General features: G+C 57.0%; 2 protein-coding genes across 2 annotated transcripts; both read left to right on the forward strand.

Annotated features, from left to right (window-relative positions):
• LOC121660332 lies at positions 1 to 3,944 on the forward strand. Its single transcript, XM_042019676.1, has 2 exons — positions 1 to 33; positions 448 to 3,944. The coding sequence occupies exon 2, from the start codon at positions 481 to 483 to the stop codon at positions 1,327 to 1,329; it is 849 nt and encodes a 282-aa protein (XP_041875610.1). The 5' UTR covers positions 1 to 33; positions 448 to 480; the 3' UTR covers positions 1,330 to 3,944.
• Positions 3,945 to 6,931: 2,987 nt separating this feature from the next.
• AIRE (autoimmune regulator) lies at positions 6,932 to 10,273 on the forward strand. The gene is made up of 12 exons (XM_042019677.1): positions 6,932 to 7,072; positions 7,158 to 7,332; positions 7,434 to 7,586; positions 7,686 to 7,757; positions 7,863 to 7,976; positions 8,100 to 8,200; positions 8,395 to 8,457; positions 8,731 to 8,852; positions 8,923 to 9,132; positions 9,221 to 9,317; positions 9,563 to 9,631; positions 9,804 to 10,273. The coding sequence occupies exons 1-12, from the start codon at positions 6,932 to 6,934 to the stop codon at positions 9,882 to 9,884; spliced, it is 1,398 nt and encodes a 465-aa protein (XP_041875611.1). The 3' UTR covers positions 9,885 to 10,273.
• Positions 10,274 to 10,319: the final 46 nt, after the last annotated feature.

A 10,319-nucleotide genomic window follows, 5' to 3' on the forward strand; every position in this document is an offset into this window, starting at 1 on the left:
CGTGGCTCTGCGCGCCCCGGGCGGGCCGCGGCGGTGCGGGCCGTGCCCCGGGCCGCGCTCCGGGCCGGGGGGGCAGCGGGCGGTTCGGGCGCTGTGGCGGGGGCAGGCGGGCGGGACTGCGGACAGGGCACGGCCGGAGCTGCGTCCTCGCTGCGCCTCCGCCGCGCCTGCCTTGCTGTAGTTGATAAAGTGAAGTGCAAAACTCAATTAAAGGCAAATTCCCGCACGCAGGCGCGCCGTATTAGGCTCTGGAAGCCGCTCCGAGGAGCGATAGGCTCGCAGAGCAGGGGCTGGGATGGGCTGGGCTAATGCAGGCGTCCAACAGCGGCGGAGCGCCGCAAAGCCCCGCGTCCCATTGGCCTCGGCACGGCTTACATCGCCTTGTTTCTGCTGCGGGGAAAAACTGCCTCGTTTGACACACTTCTCTGTTTTCCTCCTGTCTTTCAGGTTATGTCGTAACCACAGAACCGCCGAGCAGTGATGGAATCACTGGATACTGAGGTGAGGGCACGGAAGACCCTGGGGACTGTGGAGTACGTGGAGTCTTCGGGCTTTGCCCAGGGGGTGCTTCCCACCAAGAAGGATGTGGTGCAGAACATGCTGTACCTGCTGCAGCCCAAGAGGGCCGGCCAGGCCCAGCGCTCCAAGGAGGACGCGGCCCAGCTGCTCGCAGAGCACCTGCAGGAGCACTGGCTGGTCTGCAACCTGCACACCATCGCCACTCAGAACATAAAGAAACTCATCCTCAAAATGTACGAGGAATTCACCCGGTTGTACCAGACCAGGAAGCAGAGACAGAACCAGGCTTTTTCTGAGCGAGCCGACAGATTCAACGAGAGTTCGGAGAAGCTCTTTGACGTGTTTTGTACAGACACACAGATGAGGGATAAACTGGAGGAGTACAGTGGGATAAAAATGACTAGCATCGAGTGGAAGTTTCTGGAAGATCAGAGGAGTGAGAGGAAAATGTACTATGAAGATTTCACAGAGAAGCAGGAGCTGAAGATGATGGAGAGAAGGCAGAAAATACAGTGTCTGGAGCACTTCAGGAAGCTCGCCAGGGAAGAGAAGGAGGGCAGCAAGGCGAAGGAGATGAAGTACAAGGGCGAGGAGCAGTCGGATGAGGGCACCAGTGTGGACGAGCTGTACCCCACGGAGGAGGAGAACGGTGGTGCCCCGGCCTTCTCGCTGCGGGGCCGGCGGAAGCGCCGCTGCACCACAGCCGCTGCCGGCACTGACCTGCCCCTGGAGGGCGAGCACATACGGATGAGCATCCGCAGGGTCAGGCCTGGCTTCTACGAGACTGTGGAAAAGGTGAAAAACTGCTAGCGCCCGCCGCAGAGAGCGGGCAGAGCTGCTGGAGTACAAGGTGGCAATGCACACGTTAGGCAAGTTTGAAATCCCACCATCCATTGGAAGTGATTGTTGCAGATCCTCAAGCCAGAGCTCAGGAACATGCTGCCTCCAGGGAAGAGGGCTGGGATGATGACAACGGCAGCAAGGACTAAACCACATGGATTTGGAAGGATGAGCTGTCAGCGGCCAGCGATGCCAAGGCTCAAATGCAGCGGATGATCCAAGGTTACGTAGCATATAAGCCTCTTCTTCCAAGGTCCTGTCTGCATCCGTGGGGTTTGGAAGTCTCTCAACATCTCTGAGCCAGCGGTGGCCTAACAGCATGAATCAGGACTCAGATTTACTGCAGGGTAATAACTTGGACTTGTTGCTAACAGAAAATCCGTGTGCTGAAGAGCCCTGGCTCCCCTGGCTGCAGTGGGGGTGAAAGGTGCTCTGCCCCTTCCTGCGGGAGCTGGCGTTTCTGCCAGGAAGGAAGTGGGTTTGCAGTGTGTGTCTCCAGCCCCGGAGAGGCACGCTGTGCTTTTGGGAAGGGACTGCTCTCCTGCTCGAGGAGCGGGCAGAGAGCAGTAGACAGTGGAGTGCTTTGGCTGTTAAAGCATTGGTGATTCTGAATGTTTTATTCTAGATTCTATTTTACCGACGTTTCCTTGATCAGGATAAACCTTCCCATAACTGGATGAGTTTTATAACAAAGTCCCTAATCTAGGATCTGGGGTGAATCCTAAATGAAGTGGTAATGTTTTATCTTTGGGGGGAGGGGGGTAACATAGGGGAAAATGCAAATTGCATTATTTAGTTTTAAGATGAGAGTAATTTTATAAACTGGTATCCTGCCTTTTTAGGACATAGGGAAGAAAAAGCCTTCCCAGGTGTAGCTGTGGTGTTCACAGCAGCAGGCACCCAGATCTGGGCTCGCTCTTCCACCCCTGAGGTGGTGCAGGCCAGCGGGGGGAAGATGGTAGTTTTCCACCCAGAGGTTGTTTGAACAAAGCGTGACCCTCTTGCCCACGTACATCCTGAGCAGTGACGTATCTGTGACTTTTTTAGTTAGAGTTGCTTTACTGGTTTTTAAAGATGAGAGACTTGACCTTCCAGTGAAACCCAGTGCTGGAGATCTCTCTGGTGAGATTCCCAAACCTTGCCAGACCACACTGAAAATGGAAAACCCCCAAGTCTCTATTTGTCCACAAAAGATCTGTGGTAGAAAGAGCGCAAACTTGCCTGGTTTTAAAATTTACCTTCCAGTGTGAATGTTGGTTTCCCCACTCCAGTATCTCAGCTTCTCCCCGTTTCTTTCCTCTCCGTCCTGCACATCATTTACTGACATTTACTCGTGCTCTTTCATTCTTTGGCTTTTGCTCCCTTTAACAATAAATGCATGTACGAATAATTTTGACAGTTCATTTACTTTTGATGAATCAGTCCTTGGACTGCTTTGAAGTCCTATGCCAAAGGAGGAATGAAATGCAGAGCAGCTGCTGGTCCCGCGGGACACGGCGGCCCCGGCCGGGCTGCCCGGGCAGGCTCCAGCCTCGGCCGCCTGGCACGGCTCCGTCCGGCTGCGAGCTGCGTGTCCCTTCCAGGGACCCTGCTCCTTAGTGCTGGAGTCCCTGCTCTGTGTCTCTGACAAGCTCTCTCTCCATGGTAAGTCGCTCCAAAGTATTTAGTGCCCACCGCGTGCTCTGCACCACTCGTAGTTTTACAGGTTTGCTAGCAGCACCCTCGAGCCTCTGCTGCCTGAGGCTTCACAGCCTCCCTCCATCTCCTCTCTGACATGCTTCACTGACCTCCCCATGCAAATTATGTCACGTTTAAACTATTTGCCTTCCAGCCCTGAGGTGCTGGATTGAGCCTCTCACTGGGTCTCTACACCAGCAGCTCTGTATCAGCAGGGAATATAGCCAAGCTCGGACCTCGCCGAAGTAGAAGTTTTTTAATAACTGCTGTAACCCCCCTTTTTATTACAGATATAGCTGACAGTATAAATGCTCGTGTGTAAAGCAAATCCACCGGGGTTGGCTCGGATATGGAACACAGCTGTATAGTGCTTTATGATTTTCAGGGATTCAGGGAATTTAAGGTTGTCAGATCTGACTTCCTGTCTACCACAGGGAATTACATTTCATTCAGAAGCCCCACACTCAGCCTGCTGGTCTCAGTTGAACTGATGTGTCTGACAGAAAGTCAAGCTGAAGGTGTCAGCAGTCTGCTGTCTTCCTTGTTACCTACTTAGTGATTAGTCACCTTCACTGTTTCAAAAAAAGACAAAAAAAAAAAAAATCGACCAACTTCTAGGCTGTGATTCTTTTCACGACATCCTGTACAGGCTGAGCAGAGTTTATCACACTGAAATCATATTTGGGTTTTTTTAACTGGGTTTGACTGTGGATAGAGCCAAAGCCTGGCTCTGTTTCTGCTGCAACAGGGGGAAAATTTCTAAATCATGTATCCTGATTACTCTTCTTTGGGACCATGGTGCCTTTTTAATCAGGACAGTAAATCTTGTCCCAGGATTCTGTACTTTTGTACGTTAACAGTTGTTGACTTTCCTTTTTGGTGTGTCCCAAATAAATTAATATAACATATCTCTGGGCTTTTGTTTCTTCTTTCTAAAGGGGGAGGAAAGATGAAACTGAGGCTAAAATAAATCTCTGCTTCAGCTCTCCTTCCCGGGCCCTTGCAGGAGCAGCTGGGCTGCGTGCAGGTGGAGCTGCTCCCATCCAGACAGCGTGGTCAGAGATGGGAATCTGCCACAGGGGCCCACATGGAGCCCCTTTTTTCAAAGATGCTGGAGCCTGGAGCAGCCAAAGGTAAGGGGAGAGGAATAAAATCTCTGCACCTGGTGGCAGCGTTTCATGTGGGCTCTCAGTGTGCCTCAGGCCTGGTGGGATTGGCATCAGAGACAAAGGTGGGGACTCCCTGCCTTCCTGGAGTGGTCCCATGCATGGTATTCCACTGCTGCCTGTTCTCTCCTGACTGTGGTTTCAGGGATGATGTTTGAGATGAGTGAGGGGCAGTCGTGTCCAAGAGAGACGCAACAAGGGTTTGCACCACGGGACTTGAGCAAGGAAGGGAAATTGGAAAGGAGGAAATGCTGGAAGGGGCGTGTTGGTGTCAATGGCTTTTGCAGGAGGGAATCGAGGTGCATCCCAGGGGCTATAAATACTTTTGCTGCATGCTGAATCACTGATTTTACTGGGCATTTGGGGAGAAACACTGTCAACCTCCGCCCCTTGAGTCCTGGTTTCTGCAGGGGGGGCAGTAGAAAGGAGAGGGCATCCAGAAAGCCCTACACCCCAGCCTGGGCCCCTGGCAGCCAGGCAGGGCACATGCCAACCCCAGGCAATAGCTGCCTTTTTGCAGCCCTTACAAGTTCCTTAGAGCTGCCCAGGCTGGCTGCGAGGTTGTGCAGAAAGACTCGCCTGATTTCCCAGCATGGACGTGCCTCTTCACATGGCCACTGCTCTGCCTGGTGCCCCTCTCAGAAAAGGGAAGGAACACAAAAAAAACCAACCCAAAATGCAAATCATGGCACTACTGAGTGGGCTGGATGTGGAAAACAATGTCTGTGACTCAGCACAGAAAGAGTCACAAAGTTGGAATTTAAAACAAGTCCAAGCCCAGCACTGTGGGCATATGGCTTGTAGAGTGTTGGGCAGTGCCTGCCCACGAGGCAGCTGGATGGGCAGGGGGAAGTGCCTATCCTAGACATGCCAGACAGCTTAACACAGGGTGACAGTGACAAATTGTGGCACTGCAGGTGGGAGGGATACTGGGGAAAACAGTGTTCCCAGGAAGAGTGGAGCAGACCTGTGAGGCTGTGTCACGAGTGTGCTTGTGCTCAGCACCTGTGGCCGGACTTGGGCAGAGCTCAGGGAGGGGAGATGAACCTCCTGTGTCACCTGACATCCACGTTTTGTCCCCTGGGGGGATGCATGGCACAGGTGGTGGTGAAGCCATCCCCACTGTGGCAGAGCTGGGCACAGAAATCCTGGTGTGGGGCACAGGAACCCAGTACACCACCTGCCCGACCTCCATCCGATGGCTCCCACTGCCTCCACAGGAAAAATCCCCCTGAATACTGAAAGGAGCTGCAGGGCGAGCCTTTCCATGGGCAACCACATTAATTTATTAACCAGACACGTGCAAGGGTATTTCCTGCTCTCGCCAAGGGTGTGGTGGTGTTATTCTTCCTGACTTTCTTGACAGCAGATGCTTCCTCCTAGCACAGCTTTCGAGCCAGCAGATACTGCTGCAGTCTTTTAAGACTCAGCAATGAAAGTTCCTCCTGGTATCCCCTGGCGCCGCTCAGCAGAGTCCCCTCTTGCACCATGCTCTGGTCCTGCTCGGGTCGGGGTTTGCCCTGCAGCCTGGGGACAGCTGTGCACAGCCACAGCACCCCCGGCGGAGCCTGCCGGGCAGCCCAGACACACCTCCAGAGGGAGGGAAGCTAGAAATTGATCCTGGGGAAATCCAAACGCCTGGGAATTGGGGTAGGAGCTTTTGAGCTTTCTCTTTCCCAACTACCTGGTACAGAGCAGCCAGGCCCCCAGACTTTCCTATGCCAGATGTTTTCAAGGAGCCAGCTTCCCCCTGGCTCTAAGCTTTTTGCAGCTCCATATGCCCAGTTTTGGGAAGTGGGTATTGACAGAGCTGTGGGCTGCACCTGACCAGGTATTCCCTGGGCACACTCGTGGCACTGCCATGGCTCTGGCAAGATGTTTGCTTGTTCAGCATCTTCAATTCAAACCCAACACACCTTTTGTGGAGTTTCTTTGTGTGTCAGTGCTTCCTACTGCCCCACAGAAGCAACCTCAGGAGACCAGTTCGCTTAATTGCCCCAGCCTCCAGCAGCATTTTATATCCCTTTGCAGGCCGATGCGCTCCAAAATCACTCACATCTTGGCTCCCCCGTGTCTGGAATGCATTCATTATGTGAGCACCCAGACAGTTCCTCCTGCAGTACCCTGTGTTTCTATCTTGAGACAAAGCACATTGTCCGTGAGAGATGTTGGGAAGGGAAGTGGAGAGTGTGGGGGGAGGACACACTCAAAGACACCGACACCCCCCTCTCCCCACGCTCCTTTGTTGCCATCACACTCCCAGCTCTTGGGCCCTTACTTCCCACGTGCTCCTGCAGCCGAGTTTCTGGATGAGAGAAGCAGGTCCTGTGGAAAGTCCAGAAATTTTGGGAGACACTTGGGTGACCGCAGAGATGAGAGATGGGAGCCCCTCCCCAAGACCTCACAGACCCCCTCTCCCTGGACACCCCGCGGTGTTCCCCGCGGGTTGGGTGTCCTTCACCAGCGGCACAGCCGACCCCACGCCGGCTGCCGCTGCCCGGAGCTGGGGAGGTGCCTGACCTCAAGCCCGGGGCCGGGGGTGCGGTGGCGGCGCGGGGACAAGCCCAGCCCAGCCCCGCCGCGCGGGAGGGACGGGTTCAGGTTACGGCCTCGGACAGAAATGACTGGAGCTGCGGGAGCCCAGTGAGGTTTCTGGTGCCGCGGCCAAGGTGTATTAAAGGGGAGTGCCCGGGGACGGGGCAGTGCAGGCTCCGGCGGTGTCCCCGGGCATGGCGGGGCCGGGCAGCGACGGGGACCTGCGGCGCCTGCTGAAGCTGCACCGCACCGAGATCGCCATGGCGGTGGACGACGTCTTCCCGCTGCTGCACGGCCTGGCTGACCACGACGTCGTCCCTGAGCACATCTTCAAGGTGAGCCTGCGGAGCAGGACAGGACGGTCATGCTGTGGGGGGCTGGGGCCGGAGGGCAGCCCGTGGGCCGTGGTGTGCCCGGCAGGAGACGCTGAGCCGGACGGAGCGGGAGGGCTCCCACCGCGCCTTCCACGCGCTGCTCACCTGGCTGCTGGGCCGCGACGCCGCCGCCGTCCGCGACTTCTGGGCCGTCCTCTTCAAGGACTACAATCTGGAGCGGTACTCCCGGCTCCGGCCTCTCCGCGGCGCCTTCCCCAGAGGTATTAATGGCCAGGTGGGACTGGCACCCCCGGGGGCTGACAGTGGGCAGGGTTGACATGCAGGGTGCTGCTGCCTGTCCCGGTCCCTGTTCCTCTTGCAGAGGTGGAGCTGGGGCGGCAGCGCCGTGGAAGGCGTCTCTCCCCGAGCCCCACAGCACCGGCCCCACACAGACCCCAAGGCAAGAGGAAAGCCCCCGAGGAGCGGGACAAGGCCCGGGCGGCACAGCCCGCTGCACGGCACAGCGCCAGTCCTGGTACGGAGACCCAGAGCAGGCTGGAGATGGGGCGGGGTGCTGCCCCCGAGGTGTCGTGGGGTGCTGTGCCCCCTGACGCCCATCCTCACAATGCTGCAGGGCCCCTGGTGAAGGCAAAGGCTGTGAAGAGGTCAGAGGGCACAGATACCCCCCGCACCTCTCGTGCCAGCGGTGAGTGCCAAAACCCCCAGGGCAGCTTCTGCCTGTGAGCCCTGTTTGCCCACAGCTGTGGGGAAGGGGGCTGCCCACCTCACTGAGCCGCTCCCCTGCTGGCAGCCCTCCAGGCGGTGGCTGCCTCGGTGCAGAGAGCGGTGGCCGTGGCAGGCGGTGAAGTGCCCGTCAGCCGTGGGGCCATTGAGGGCATCCTCATTAAACACGTGCTGGATCCGAGTAAGTACAGCCCAGCCCAGCCCAGCCACCTCCTGCCCAGTTTAGTCCCCAAATTCAGGAGCCACCCTCAGGCAGGTGGATGTGGAGAAGGGGAGCTGGAGCTGCCTCTGGCCTCTCTTGCAGGCAGCTCCAAGACAGGCAGCAGAGCTGGGGACGAGCCATATACCCCAGCTGCCTCTGAGGAGCCAGAGGCCAGGAGCAGAAGCCACAGTCTGAAGGCCCCTGCCCAGCCCAAGGCATCCCGAAGTGTACAGACAACCCCCTCCTATGTTTTCACCCCCATCTTGTGCAGCTGCCAAGGCTGTGGCGGGGGGTTGTTCCTGCATGGCATCGTGGCCATGGCCTGGGGGTCTCCCCCAGTGCCAGCAGTGCCTCTCCAAACCCCTTCTTGTCTTGCCAACAGAACAGGGAACCCCAGCTGCACCCCCAGGGCCAGCTGCCAGCTGCCACTGTGTACAGTCAGGACCCTGTGCCCCACCAGGTGAGCTCCAGATGTGACACCTGGTGCACCCCCAGGAGGAACTGTTGGGGTGTCCCTGGCATGTCCATTTGGCCTGGCCTAGAGCAGGAAACCCAGGGCTCAGCTGCTGGGGGTTCACCAGGTTATGACCCCCAAGAGACAGGCAGTTTTACCACCCTGAAAGGATTGGTATGTTTGGTGCAGGGTGGGTGATGCAGGGGGAGAGGGCAAGGGGAATGACAGCCATGGCTTCAGCCTGTGGGGGTGGCAGTGACCCCCTGCCCACTCCCCCAGGGACAGGAGAACGAGGATGAGTGTGCAGCATGCGGTGATGGTGGTGAGCTCATCTGCTGTGATGGCTGCCCCAGGGCCTTCCACCTCGCCTGCCTGGTGCCCCCACTGCCCCACGTCCCCAGGTGAGTCCCAGGGCACACAGGGATGCCAGTGCCCTCCGCCATCCCTCACTGCTCTGCTCCTGCTGTGCAGTGGGACATGGCGATGCGGCTCCTGTGTGGAGAGTGTGGCTGAGCCAGGCCGGCTGCTGGAGGCAGACTTGGCTGTGGAGAGACCCCCCGAGATCCTGGGGGAGGCAGCACGGGACACCCAGCCGGGTGGAGCTAAGGGGAGTGTCTGCAGCCACTGCTGCACCCGGATCCCCACTCCCCGACACTGTCCTGCTCCCAGTGGGGACCCCAGGTGAGTCCCCCATCACTCCCCACATCCCAGCCTCAGTTCTTCCCTGGAGGGTTCTGCCCTGACGGTCTGTGTCACCCCGATGGTGTAGGGGGCTGCTGCTGTGCACATCCTGCACAGGCACCCTGGACACAGGCAGCCTGGGCACCACTGCAGCAGCTGGAGACCAACTGCTTCCGGCAGCCAAGGTCAGCACCAGCAGTGCCACACACGGGGTGGGAGAGGCGGAGCAGGGGCTCTGGGGAGCAGGAAGGTGGAGGTGGATCAGGCAGGGTGAAGGACACCACATGGAGGCAAGTTAGTGAAGCTGTACTGGGGGAGCATGAGCTGGGACTGCACCAGGTGAGGGACTGAACATGGGTAGCAGCCCTGAACAAACGGAGAGCAGGCTGAGGGCAGTGGGGGAGCTGGCAGGACATCTCTCCACACACAGGCAGAGGATGGAGCCCTCGGCAGTGAACCTGTGCTGAGTCGGGATGAGCTCGATGCGCTGCTGGGTGAGGTAAGACTCTGTGTGACACCAACAGGCAGACTCCATCCAAGGGGGACCATGTCTCTGGTGTGGCCCACAGGGTGACATGGGGCTGTGTGTCAGGCACGGTGTGCCTGGAGACCCCAGGGGGGGCAGGATGTGGAATGGGAAAAGAAAATGAACACATGGGGCTGTCCCACAGAGCACGTGGGATGGGATCTTGCAGTGGGCGTTCCAGAGCATGGCACAACCGCTCGCAGACACGCATGGGCTCCTCGCTTAGTGCACAGACCCAGCAGCAGACCTACCATCCCAAGCCATGACGAAACAGCCTCTGAGCCAGATGTGAAACAAGACGCTCACAGGCATCACGGCAGCACAAAAAACATCACACAATAAACCAGTGACGGTCAACAGACTGACACAGTCAGAGGAAAATGGAAGGTCCCAACCAGTGACACTCAACAGAGAAAATGAACAGTGAAAAGGTGAATAAACAACATGAAAGACGAAATCAAAAAGGTGATTGAAAAAAAAACAATACAAAGAAATGAGAAAAAAAACCCCTGTTATCCAAACAAATGATTAAAAGATAAAGTTAGACGTTTAAACAACTCCAAAACCAAAAGGGAAGTGAACTGTGAAATCTCCACCCGAGGGGGGCAAAAGAGGCCTACAGCACCCGGTATTCCCAGGCGGTCTCCCATCCAAGTACTAA

The sequence above is a fragment of the Corvus kubaryi genome, unplaced genomic scaffold, assembly GCF_017639235.1.
Source record: "Corvus kubaryi isolate FWS band 111438036 unplaced genomic scaffold, C.kubaryi_AGA036_p1.0 2021, whole genome shotgun sequence".
Classification (NCBI taxonomy): domain Eukaryota; kingdom Metazoa; phylum Chordata; class Aves; order Passeriformes; family Corvidae; genus Corvus; species Corvus kubaryi.